Raw genomic sequence first — 13255 nt, forward strand, 5'->3', positions numbered from 1 at the left:
TGACGGTCACAGACTGTCACGTGTTTTAAGGACTCTGTGTAACATTTCCAGTGGCAAATTTGCAGGACTGTGACATGGACTGTCCGAGGATCGTCACACCTGATGGCAGCTGGACCTCAAGGCCCCCCCCCCGGTGGTGCCGGCTTTGTTTGCTTCACAGCACAGGAAACCTGTCAGCCTCAGGTGGGCCAGGTCATGGGTCTGAGACGCATCCACAGGGGTCCTCTTGGCTGCGGCGCTGGGCCCCACCTGCCACTGTAACTCCGGGTCTGCCCGCACAGACAACACCGGGAGAGCCCTGGGCCCTCTGCGCCGACTCCACCACTGGTGCCGGCCTCAGAGCTCGTTGTGTCGCGCCCTGGAGACCCTGCTGGACAGGTCCTGCAGATGCTTCTTCACCTGCGGGTGACGGGGACGCTCGTCAGCCAGGGACGGCACGGCGAGCAGTGCCACAGGAAGCATGTGAAGCGGGACCCTGCGTGCTCTCTTCTGCTGGCATGACTACAGCCCCCACAGAACTCGTCAGATTCTGATCAGCCAAAGGACATTAAAGCCACCCGCTAGGAGCCCGGCTGGCCCTGGCCATGGGAAAAAATGCCCCATCAGCGGAGACCTGGGGTCGGAGGTCGGAGGTGTGCAGGGTCGCTGAGGGCGGGGCCGGCAGTGAACCTCCAGCCCGAGCCGCTGTCCTGAGCTTCGAGGCTCAGAGCAGCTGGCCCAGGCACAGCTGGCGCCATAGTGGCCCCTGCTGGGACGTCCCTGAGATCCTGGGTGGCCCGTGGGGCTGGGTTGGAGGTGAGGCTCCCCCTGTGCCCTTCAGACAGCTGTGAGGAGGACATGCCACCTCCGAGCAGTGGCAGCCAGCCCCAGTCCTGTCCACGGCCCTGAAGTAGCGACACGGTAGGTAACTGGGAGAATATGGGTTCTCTTTGTGGGATGGCCTGGCCCCCCGGGATCATGCCCAATTCCCCAGCTGCGGTGCACCACGCCCGCCCCGGTGCCCACCTTGTAGCCCAGCTCCTTGGTCTTCTCCTCCAGCAGTGCGTACTTCTCCCTGTTGCGGCTGACGTGCTCCTGGTCGCCCACGCGCTCCACGTGCCTCAGCTTCTCGTGCGAGATCTCCAGCTGCTTCTGGTAGTGGTTGTGCTTCTCAATCTTGGCTTCGAAGTGCTTGAGCTCTTCCTGGAAGAGAGTTCAGCGACTCATCTTCCTCCACAGGTCCTCCAGGTCCCCAGGGGCCCTGCTCAAACCTGACAGCCTCGGAGGACCGCCGTCCCCACCCTGGGGGCTCGCCCTCAGGCTGTCCCTTCCTCTTCGCTGCACTGACCACCTGGGCCGCTGTGCCTGGGATTGGGGATTGCACCCTCACCATGTGTGGGTTCTGTTCTGGCCCTGGCCCTGGCCCCGGCCCCACGCACAGGCTGACCCCAGACTCCAGGGTAACCATGGTGACCTCTGATTCCCCACCTGGACACGAGCCCAGTTCCTGGCATCACCCCCCTACCGCCTCAGGAGGCCACCACCCCACATCGGCCTCAGCCCCAGCTCAAGGGGGTACAGGGTGTCCCAGATCCAGGGGAGCCCTGCCCCTCCTCTCGGGGTGAGGCCGCTGCCAGGCCACAGAGGCTCCAGCTCCACGAGGCTGGCCTAGGTCCACCTTGCTCCCATGTGTGACCGTGGCAGTGGCCGTGGCCCCCGCCACTCCTCTCCTCGCCCAGTGCTGCTGCTTCTCACAGCCGCCTGCCGACCTCGCTCCTGCCAGCTCCCACTCACCCGTGGGCTCAGCAGGACCTACGAGCCCCCGCCGTGCTCCTGCACACAGGCGCAGGACACCCCCAACGTGCAGTGGCCTTGCATCTCACGGGGCCTACCTGGGCCAGGCCCCCTGCAGCGCCCCCTCTCCGCACCGGAAGCATCAGGCCACCTGCCCCACCCCTCATCCTCACGTGACCCCAGCACCCAGGGTGACCTGGAGCTGAGGCCCTGCCCAGTGTCACCACGGGATGAGGGAGTCACGCCCTTCCCGAAGCCTGGCACAGAGACTCATCACCTCCTCTCGGGACGCGTCAGTCACAGACACCCCGGCCACCTTCCTTTCAGTGTCCCATCACCCCTGTCACGGCAGTCCCCAAGGCTGCGCCCAGCCTGGATGGTACACATGGTCCCACTGGGCTGCGCACAGGGCGTCTGGGTCGCAGATTGGCACAGGAAGGCAAAGGGCTGGGATGACTGCGTGGGCCGTGTGGCAGAGGACAAGATGGCAGTGTCTGGCCACCCTGGAGGCAGGACGGGGGGGGCGCCCGGCAGCTCCTCACCCGGAAGGACTCCAGCTCCTTCTCCGTGAAGTTGGCCGTCTGGGCCAGGTCCCACAGCTCGGTCACCCGGGGCTCCTCGAACTCTGCAGAAGAGCAGACGTGAGCTTGCCAGGGTGCAGGGCACACCCAGGCTGAGGCAGCCCAGAGGTGGTGGTGTGAGCCCACGTGCCTGCCGCGAGGGTTGAGGGAGGCAGAGGAACACGACAGAGGACAAAGGTCAAGGGGGGGGTATAGCCTGGAAGAGGCTGCCACCTGGGGCCACTGCTGCCACCCCTGCCAATGTCAGGGGCAGGGCTGCCGGTAGGCTGCGGGTGTGATGTGCCCCCTGGTGCCCCGGAGGGGCGCGGCTCACCTGCAGTGGGGCCATAGCCCTGATGGCTGACCTTCCGCAGGCGGTCCAGGCCCCGGTTGATGCTCCGCAGCTTCTCCTTGAGCTCGCTGTGCTTGCTGGACAGGACATCGCTCTTGCTGTGGCTCAGGTCCATGGGGCCGATGGCGTTGTTGTAGGCCTCTGTGGACACGGGCAGAGCCTGGTGAGGACCCCAGCCCACACAAGGGACCGATGGCACCGAGGCCAGCTGGGGCCCCTCTGCCCGAGTGTGGCCTCAGGTCACACCCCGAGTCCAAAAATCCTCCTGGAAACCATGGGTAGACCTTGGGAGATGGGGAAGGGGCCGAGGAGGGAGGAAAAGGAGCTGAGGGTGACGGGATGGAAATATTCAGAGTACGTGACATGCACGTACCAGTGTCCCAAAATGAATGTCTTTGTTCAGTTTCGCTGATGTGCTCTAAAAAAAGAGCTGAGCGTCTACAGCCCAGTCAGTATCTCTGCTGCGGGGAATCAAACCACAGCTTGTACTTGGTCAGACAGACCAGTCCTCTCCTCAGAGTAGCTCCTTCAGCTGCCCTACAGCGGCTGGACAGTGACGGCGGGCTGACATGGCCTCCAAACACAAGACCGCATGCTGCAGGCCCGCCATCCCCAGGCGCCCCTGCAGAGACCGTGTCCCTGTACCCACATCCTAGGGCCGCACCCCAGGCCTGCGGTCCCCAGTGTCGGGGAGCCAAGGGTGTCCTTGGGGACTACCGGCGGCCCCTCACCCCTTCCTTTCTGGCGCTGTTTCCCTGCTCTGTTGTCACCGCCGTGAACCGAGCAACTCTGCTCCCCCAGGCCCTTCCACCACGGGGCCTGCCTTGGGGCAGCCGGCCATGGACTGAAGGCCCTGGGACTGTGAGCCAGATACACCTCCCCTCCTTTGAACTGTGGGCGCTGGGACCTGCATCCAGAGATAGGAAAGCTGACCGACACACCCGCCTCTGTCAGCGCTGACCTTCTCAGGGTCCTCCACCGGGGAGGAGGCCACACCAGTCAGTGGGTGGATACGTCAAGTGCATGGAGCGAGGTCACTGACAGTGAGCACAGCCACCCAAATCTGCAGAGCAGTGTCCCACCGACCAACTGCATGTGCACAGTGACTAAGGGTGCCTTTGCACTCACAGAACCGGGGAACCCGAGAGACGGACACGGTGCGCCCCACTACCAGGTCCCTGCCTGCACCATGCAGGGCCAGTGCTGGCTAGCAGGAGTGCCCACCAGGCCCGCACCTTCCGTCCTGCTCAGCGTGTCCAGCAGCACGTTGTACTCGTGGACCTTGTCTTTGTGGTGCAGGAACTCCCGCCACAGCTTGTCCAACTCTTCACTGGAGAACTTCCCCGAGGTCTTCGCCTGAGAGGGAGGCACCAGGCTGAGCACCCTGGGGCTCCAGCTGCTCACAGGGCAGCCTGGGCCCCATCGGGCAACCACTCCAGGGACGGGCAGGACCCTGGCAGAGTGCAACGCGAGGCCCTGCGCGCCTCTCTCAGTCTCTGACTCTTTACTGGGCAGTGCGGAAAACCAACCCCAAGCTCAGTGAGGAGCTGGGGGTGCCATCCCGCCTCCGCGAGGTGCCCAGAGTCGGAAGGGGGCATGTGACCACGCTGGTCAGGTGTCCAGCTCTCCCAGCTCTGCCTGGTGAGGACAGAAGGCCCACCTCCCCAGGGGACGTGCGGCAGTCCTTCATCACCCCACCTGCCTCGGACCGTCTCCACCTCCTCTTCCTCCTATCCCCTCTACCTCACAGCACCTCAGTCAGACAGGTCCCAATGCACAGGCCCATGGCAGTATGTGCCAGGAAGGCTGCTCTGGCCCAGGACAGGAGGCAACAGGCCAAACAGACCATGGCACACCTCAAGCTCAGCCTGTGCCCATTCCCCACCTGGACGTCTGCACCCCAAAGGAAAGAGCTGGGCAACCCAGCACCGCATCCCTCCCAGGCACAGCAACAACAGACAGACAGACAGACAGTCCCTCACCAAGGGCACCTTTCCTAGCCACAGAAGCTGGCCTATAGTACCAGATGCAAGTAAAGAATTCAGCCACACCTGGGCATGGCTCAAGAAATATGCTGTAACCCTCTATAAATAGCCTTTTCCCCCTGGTGTCCGGGGGATTTAACCCAGGTCTTGCACTGACCTACAACCCCAGCATCCACTCTCCCTGTTAAAATGTTTCTGAGACAAGGTCTTGCTAAGTTGTCTAGGATGGGCTTGAACTTGTGATCCTTCTGCCTCAGCTTCCTAGAGTGCTAGCATTACAGGCATGCGCCACCATGGCTAGCTCTAAATACATTCTTAACACCTGTAGCTCTACCATCTATAAGCTGAACAGACTTCCTTGTGGAGAGGGCAGGAACATTCTAAGCAGGACGATTCACAGGAGACAGTGACCACAGAAGACTAGCATCCACCCGAGATGACTCCCCCCCGCCATGCCTCCACCTTGACACCCTCAGGGCAACTCCCGGAAGTGGGGAATCGAGGTACCTTGTGCCACAGCTTCTCCAGCCGAGGGTCACCCAGCGCGTCGTCCTGGGCGTCGTTGGCCAGCGCGTTGCTGTGCACCACCTGTGCGTCCTTCCTCCCATCCAGCCCGTACCTAGCCAGGATGACTGGGGAGGAGCGGCCGGTGAGCTGTCTTGGCCGCTCCAGGGAATGAGACAGTTTGATCCTCGCCTTCTGGAACTTTCCCTCCATCCCCACACAGGTCTGGTGGGATTGAGACTAGCATTGAGACTAGCACCCCAGGGGTGCTGTCAGGGCAGGACTGTGCCCCCGGCCAGCTGCATGGACTCACAGGAACACGGCCCTGCACAGCCCAGCGTGGACAGAGCAGGACAGTGCGTGGGGGTGGGCAGTGCGTGGGGTGGAGTGCTCGATACAGGATGGGATGGCAGTGCCAGCAGCTCAGCTTAGGGGCAGTCAGAGCATGCTGGCTACCCAGGCGGGATGCCCTGGCCCCCGGCCCTCTGCGCCTCTTGCCACCAGCACACGATGGGCAGCCTGGGAGCTGACCCCGCCATGGATATGGCACACAGCTCACGATGCACAGCACAGAGCCGGGCCCTGACTTCTGAGCCCATGTGCCCGCCCCTTGTGCCCGTGCCGGCCAGGCCTCCTGTCCCTCACCCTGTCCCCTCCCTCCAGTCCCTCATGGGGCAGGTGAGTACCCTGCCTGTCTTGAATACCCACGGGGAGGAGGACTCATCACCTCGCCTGTCACAGTCCCTCCAATGTCACGATGCAACTCCTAACATCTGAAACCCGCCCTTGAACACAAGCTGGGACGAGCCTGCTTCCCCTCCAGTCCGCCCGCACCCCAGTGGCCCCAGGCCTCGGGCTGTTTGTGTGCCCACCTCCCATGAGGCCCCTGCCCCTGGGTCTGGTCTGCCAACTCCACTCAGCAATCAGCACTGGGGTTGAGACCACGCGACAGTGCCATCCTTGGAGCAGAGCTGATGCCCCCATGCCCCCTCAGCCTGGCCCCCAACCTCACGTCAGCCATAAGAAGCCAGCGCCACGGAGGCCGCGCAGCTGCCTCCTGACCGGGGAGACGCACCGTTGAGGCTGCGGAGGAGCTGGGCCTCCTTCTCCCCGTCCTCGTCCAGCCCTTCCGCCTTCAGCTTCTTCCAGCTCAGCTCATCCCTTTCCTGCATCTTCAGATCGGCGTGCAGCTCGGCCAGCTTCACAGGAGAGAGATGCAGCTGTGACGAGAAGAGGGCAGTGTGTGATAGCCGCCTGGGGGACCTGCAGACAGGGCCCGAGACTGCCCTGCAGCACGGCGGCCACCAAGAGCTCCCGGGTGACCCGGGGAAATAGTGTTGGGTCAGTGACAACAGCACTCAAAATCCCTCATGTATTCGTGGGCGAGATCTCTGGGACACAGAGCCGGCTTGAGAAGCGACAGAAACTTGATTTGGGAATGGCTCAGCTGCACGCACCCGCCACGGCCAGGCTCCTGGAATAGGCGTCCCACCTCTGCACTTTGACACCTGGTGACAACACCAGGAAAGTGGGGAGGGAAGGCGCAGGGGCACAAGGCAGGGTGTGGGGAGGACGTGCATCTGCTCGTCACCCTGCGCCGCAGAGCTGTGAAGGGAGTAAGCCCCCCGAGAGCAGGAGGTGAGCGTATGGGAAACATCAGACAAAACTCTGCCCCTCTGCGGAGTTGGGACAGAACCCAGGGCCTGGTACACGCGAGGCAAGGGCTCTACCACCGAGCCACAGCCTGGGTCTCCAAGTAAAATCTTACCATCCCAAACCAAAGCCGCCATAGCCATGGCTGCCCCAGGGTGCTGGCCAGACCCAGCAGTGCCGGTGACGGGCTGCGTGCTGGACACTGGAACTCAGCCCGGCAAAGGGAAGACAACACAGACACAGTGCGGCCTACGAAAGTCCCAGAATTGCGGTCCCTGCGACAGCAGTGCCCTCCTCTAAATACCTCACGTCGGAACCCGAGATGTTCCGGACACGGACCAGACCCCTCCCAGCAGGAATGATCCGCCCCTCACCTGGGCCCACCTGTGCTGCCAGGCCGAGGGTCAGTTCCTCTGCTGCTCCCCTGCCCCAGCCAGCCCCTGCCCACCCCACCCCACTCAGTGACACCTCGTAAGAGGAAGGTGGGCTTCGGGCACGCTGTTTTTTGGCTTTTAAAGATGGATAGCTGGGCACGGTGGTGCATGCCCATCATTGTAGCACTCCGGGAGGCTGAGACAGGAGGATCACTAGTTCAAGCCCAGCCTGGGTAACTTAGTGACCTAGCAAGACCCTGTCTCAAAGTTTAAAAAAGGGGCCGAGGATACGGCTCAGTGAGAAGGCCCTGGGTTCAATCCCCAGTGCCAGAAAGAAAGAAACAAAGACAGACGGACAGACAGACAGACAGACAGACAGAGGCTGCAGCACTGTCAACTCTGGCTTCTGCTTCTGACCCAACCACTGACAAGCCACACCCGGGGTGAAGCCAGGAGTGTCACTATCTCTCCAGGGTTCAGAGGCATGTGCTGTAGGTAGCCAAGTGGCAGAGCTGCATAGCGCCCCCCTGGTGCTGCCAGTGTGGGGACTCTGAGACGTCCCAAAGCAGAGGCCATCAGCGTGGCTGGGCTTGGGCCCCACAGCTTGCAGACTCGTCTGAGCTCAGCTGCTGCCATCCCGAGGCCCACACTGCACAGCCAGAGCCAAGCCTGCTGGGCCAGGTCCCCAGGAAGCTGGCTGCAGCGGTGCTGGTTAGACTGTGCTCATCTGCGCCCCGCTAGTTCAGTACAGCACCGTTCTCCCTCAGGGAGCTCCGCTGTCCCCCGCAGCTGCTTTCCACGTAAACCCAACAGAAGCACGCACAGAGCACACTGTCTTCCAGCCACACGGTTATGGAAGAGCAAGGTGGGAACGTCAAGCCCAGTGCAGGGGCCCTTTCCTGGCTCAGCACCTGCCCAGTCCTCGTGGCCTCCAGGACTCAGGCGGAGCACCCCACGTTCCGCTCCGGTGCCCCCTGCCCGACTGCCCACACCCAGGCCAGGCCCACCCCAGGAGCGAGGAGAGCCCTGGTCACAGATCTTGATCTCTAAGTCCCCATGAACAAAATCCAACAACCAAACAGGGCACTTGTCAGGTCTCCTGTTCTCAGCTGAGCACTGACCCTTGGTGCCCAGCCAGGCCGGGGTGAAGGACTCAGGTGAGCTCCCCATGATAAAAAGTAAACCACCAGCAGGCCCCAGTGTGTGGTGGCCAGCAGAGCAGCTCACCCTCCAAGTGCTTCTGCGGCCTCTCCTGCCCTGGGGACTGGGCTCCAGGCGTCTTGGCTGAACTGGTGGGTGCCCTCTCCCTGGCCCCCCTGCCCAGGATCCCTAATGAACCCCGGATACCCACCTGCAGAGCTCTTGGGAGAAAGGTCCAGAATGACTGTCGCCCCATCTCCTCTGGGCGCTCTCTGAGGGCAGCAACTGGGCCTTGGGCAGTGGGTGAAGTCGGGAAGCCAGGGAGAGGGCATGAGACCACAGACCTGTACTGGAGTCACACACATCCTGCCTGCCGGCAGGGAGCCCTGCAGCCTGCTTTGGGGCGCTGAGACCCAGCGCACCCAGCCTGCTCGCCTCGGGCAGTGATGGCTGAGGTTCTGGGTTTGTTCTCCGCCAGCACCGAGAGCCAGCAGTGCCACTGCCCAGACCCACCTGCTCTGGGGCTGCAGGGAAGGGCCAGATGCCCTCTGACCTCCCAGCTAGTGCCTAGCCTAAGGGCAACCTGAGGAACCCAGGCCTCAGACAAACCCGGCCCCAAGTCCTTTCTCACAGGCTCAAGCATGAGTGCTCCCATCCGCAGCCTGTGGCCTCCACTCGTCCTCACCCTGACCAGCCGGCTCTTTGTCCCCCTCCCCCACCCCCTGGGCCTGGGGCAACCTGGGTGAATGTGGGAAGGTGCCCCCTGAGCGTAGAAGCAGGATGCCACACGAGTGCCACTGTCCTGCCCTCCCAAGTCACAGCTCTGTGGTCCCTGGCGTCTGTGTCTACACTGCACATCGCACACCCCACATCTGCTTGCTGTCCACGAAGAGCAGCTCAGGGCTGAGGGTCGGTGCAGAGCCACCAAACCGGCAGCCACCCGCTGCACGCAAAGGAGAGGACAAGCGGGTCACACACACACCGGGGCCCCCCGCCTTTGGACTCCTCCTCCTCCCGCTAGAAGCTAACGCGTCAAGTTAGAGCTACTCCTTCATGGGGCCAAGTGCAGAGCAGAAGTGTCAGGGCTGGAGTGGGCCAGGGCAGAGTACACATTTAGCCTGCACAGTGTCCTGGGCGTGACTCCCAGCAATACACAATGGAAAAGAAAAGAAATTGGTCAAATATTAAATGGTGAGTAAATCATCACTATCTACAAGACACACACACACAAGGAAGACAGCCTCTCCCTAACGAGCTGAGGAGGACAATCGCTCCAAGCCCCTTGAGACGCAGCCCCAGGAACGCCAGGCCCCGCAAGAGCCATCTGGCCAAGTGGAGGGTGCAGTGCTCCACTGGGGAGGACCAGGCGATGCGTCCAACACTGACCCTGAACCTGGACAAGGCAGTGGCCTGCCTGGAGGTGCTAGGTTCTGACTTGCTGCCCGGGACACCATGGACCACGGCATCATGTCCGTCTTACTCCCCTTGCAGCAGAGCGACTGAGGAGACTGCCCACCCCTTGAGCTCCAAGGACCAGAGCCAAGGGGGTTGCCCTGCCCCGAGGGCTGCAGGGGGGCCTCAGCTTGCCTGGCTGTGCGAGGCACCATGAGGAGGCAGGATGCCTTGGTCCTCCCTCGGCTAGCCTTCCCTGTCTGGAGTGTGATGCCAGCCCTTCCCAGTGCACAGGCAACAGGAAATGAAGCACAGTCAGGGACAGGCACTGGGGTCCCTGCTGCCCTCTGGCCACATGCCTGACCTCAGAGGACACACTGTGCTTCTTTCCTGCCAGATGTGACAGGTGTTCACCTTTCCAGTCAGAAATACAAACTGAGCCAGGTGTGGTGGCACATGCCTGTAATCCCAGCGCTCTGGAGGCTGAGGCAGAAGGATGGCGAATTCAAGGACAGCCTGGGAAACTCAGCAATACCCTGTCTCACAATCAAATAAGCAAGAGCTGGAGGTGTAGCTCAGTGGCAGAGCACTTGCCTAGCATGTGTGAGACCCTGGTTCGACTCTCAGTACTGGGAAGAAAAAAGAAACAGGAAGTCTAGCTCCCAGGGTCCCAGGCTAAAGGAGAAAGGAACTTGGCCCTGACTGCTGCAGTGGCATCACGTGAACCTGTGAAGCCCATTCCTTCGGTGTCACCCTGACACACAGCAGCTTTTGAAAGAGAAGCCTCCAAGAAGTCTTCAGCAGCATGTGGCAGCCAACACCAAGGCACCTCTCTCCACAGCTCGAGGACAAACTCTGTCCCCACTCAGGCTTGCGTCTGTCACACGCTGGATGAGTCACCACAGCACGAACAGAGGGGCCTGGGAAGAACCATGACATGGTTCACAGCTCAACTAAGTATCTAGGAAACAGGAAAGGTGGTGCGGGTGGGGTGCCAGAGCTGGGAGGGCTGAAGCCATCATGTCTTCACAGCCCCCCGCCCCCAGGTACCAGACTCACGGCTGGTCTCATCCTCAGAGGGGGTCAGAAAAAAAGGTGGCAAATCTCTGTGCTGTACTTTCTCTTTGACCCCTATCCGATGACAGATTGCAGAAACAAAGAAATGCTTTGTGTTTCGCAAAGCCCTCCTGGCGGGCAAAGGAGATGGAAGGCTGAGGACATGGGTTCCCAGGATGCACCTGACTCGGGTCCATCCTTCACCGTAGTTCTTTTCAGAAATGGCCTCAGTGGCGTCTGTCTTGACCACCTAAAGCAGCAGGTGGGTGGTGGGCAGGAAGCGGCTTGAGCAACCGTTCAACTAACAATACTCTGCCTTTGTGTGCTGATCACAGTGCCCCGGCCTCCGGTTCACCTCAGGACCTGGGTGAAGCATGAAGATGTCCTGGGTGTAGGAAAACCCCTCACTGAGGTGGGACACAGCTCCCACCTCACCCAAGGCTTCCATATCCAGACGAAAAGCCGGCAAAAGCAAGCGTGTCCTCCAGAACTAGGCTCTCTGCAAATACGACTGAGCTTCTGAAGCACCCTGGAACGGAAGGCCACCTCGGAACAAAGGAACAAACAACATGGAGTGCAAAGCCCAGGCAGGGCCAGGAGAGCAGGCACCCTGCAAAGACTGCAAACAGTGGAGAATCGGGGAAAAGTGACCAGACAGCAAACAGATCCGGTGTGGCCCGGGCGCTGGAGAACTCAGGGACCCAGGAACTCAGAGACCAGGCGCAGCGGGAGGGCAGGTGACCTCCCAGGATGTCTGGGGAAGCTGCCCAGGCAGGGGCCCTGGGGCTGGCTCCGATAGCAAACCAGAGGCCCCTAAAATCCCCAGACTAGTGTCTTCTTGATTCCTCAAACCTTTCCTACAGGGGAAACTGGCCAGTCAACAGCTGCTAGTACTGCATCTACCACAGTGGGCACCAAGGGACAGCAGCTCCTGGTCCCTGCTACATGGAGGCTCTGCCCCTTTTCCCCAGGAAGCCACCCTGCCTTTCCTGTCCACAAAGCTGTGTTTTCCCTTGCAGGCTGAGGACTGCGTATGGGGGTGGCCCCAGCAGCACCACAAGGGCAGGCCCAGCAGCAGCAGTAAAGCAACACCGCTCTCCACCCCAGTGCCCTTGCCCAGCTGCCCCCTCTTCCTTTAAGGCCAAAGTTTCTCCACTTCTCCCTTCTGAAACTCACCCTTACTTTGCAAATTATTTACTCTGAAACTCAGGAAGGGCAAGCTGCAGTACTTGAGGGAAGAGATAATCTCCCTCTGATATGATTTAGAGATGAAGCCCAGAGAGATAGCTCACAATCTAAATCCCCATCTCCCTGAACAGGACCCTAACCATTGTGTTAACGACAGCAGCGGGCCCAGGTCACACCAGTTTGAACTGCGCAGCCCCTAGCTGACTTTGAGGATGCCCTTTTCCCCTGGGCCTTGTAACCTTCGCCTGGAAAAGGAAGTCAAATACCCTTTCTGTCTGACTTTAGCATTCCCTTGATCTTGTGTTCTGACCCCTCCCCACCCCTCCCACCTATTACCGGCCCCCCCTGCACTTCTGGGACTTCTGCTGTCCTTGGACACGCCTGTGCCCAATATCACCTGTCCTTGTTTCTCCACAGGGCCAGCAAGGCAGGCGTCTGCGGGAGCCTCGCTCCCCTGGCTGTGGACCCTTAGTGGCGGGCAGCGCTGGCCGGGGCCTGGGCAGGGCTTAGCCCTGAGGTCCGTCCCCGCTCCTCCGCAAGTCCCAGCCACCCCCACGTCCCTCCCAGAGCAGGTGAGGTCGGCGCTGCACACCTGACACCCAGAGGACCGAGGATCCAGGCTGAGGGCCGAGGGCGGAGTCAGGGCTGCAGGACCCCAGCGGGAGCCGCCAACGCCCCTGTCACCTGCTCCCCCTGAGGGTGACCCCTGGCCTCCCGGGCCCCGCTCGCCCCCCACCTCCAGCATCCCGCCCGGCCCCGGCCCCGCTCGCCCCCCACCTCCAGCATCCCGCCCGGCCCCGGCCCCGCTAGCAGCCTGCTCACCCGCCGGGCCTTCTCCCACAGCTGGTTCAGCTTCTCCATGCGGAACTCCTCCCCCGGCTCGCGCGAAGCGGGCGGCGGGGGTTCGTTCTTCTCCCGCGAGTACTTGCCGCCGTGGCTCGCCGCGGGCCGGGGCCCGAGCGACAGCAGCAGCAGAAGCAGCAGCAGCGGAACCATGGGCACACAGACGTTCACCCTGCGTAGCGCCATCTTCCTCTGCCGCGGGCCCCGCCCTCCGCGCGAGACAGCTCCGGGGACGGCCCCGCCCACCGCCTGGCCCCGCCCACGCCCCGGAGCCGGGTTACGCTAGGGCCCGTCCGCGGTTTGGCCCCGCCCTCCCACAAGGCCACGCCCGTGTACTAGCCACGGGCCCTGACAGGCCCCGCCCACAGCCGGCCCCCTGAGTCCTTCCCGCTGCGCAGAGTCCGGAGTCTCCCTGCGCTGAGACCAGGTCTCCGA

The 13255-nt window shown here is 62.0% G+C and overlaps 1 protein-coding gene across 1 annotated transcript; it reads right to left on the reverse strand.

Annotated features, from left to right (window-relative positions):
* Positions 1–13031, reverse strand: Lrpap1 (low density lipoprotein receptor-related protein associated protein 1). Its single transcript, XM_005408765.2, has 8 exons — positions 12800–13031; positions 6250–6394; positions 5178–5302; positions 3921–4041; positions 2668–2826; positions 2316–2398; positions 1006–1182; positions 1–399 (listed from the first exon to the last, which is right to left on the reverse strand). The coding sequence occupies exons 1-8, from the start codon at positions 13004–13006 to the stop codon at positions 337–339; spliced, it is 1080 nt and encodes a 359-aa protein (XP_005408822.1). The 5' UTR covers positions 13007–13031; the 3' UTR covers positions 1–336.
* Between the last annotated feature and the right edge of the window lie 224 nt (positions 13032–13255).

The sequence above is a fragment of the Chinchilla lanigera genome, unplaced genomic scaffold (assembly GCF_000276665.1).
Source record: "Chinchilla lanigera isolate Chin_1 unplaced genomic scaffold, ChiLan1.0 scaffold00113, whole genome shotgun sequence".
Taxonomy (NCBI): Eukaryota; Metazoa; Chordata; class Mammalia; order Rodentia; family Chinchillidae; genus Chinchilla; species Chinchilla lanigera.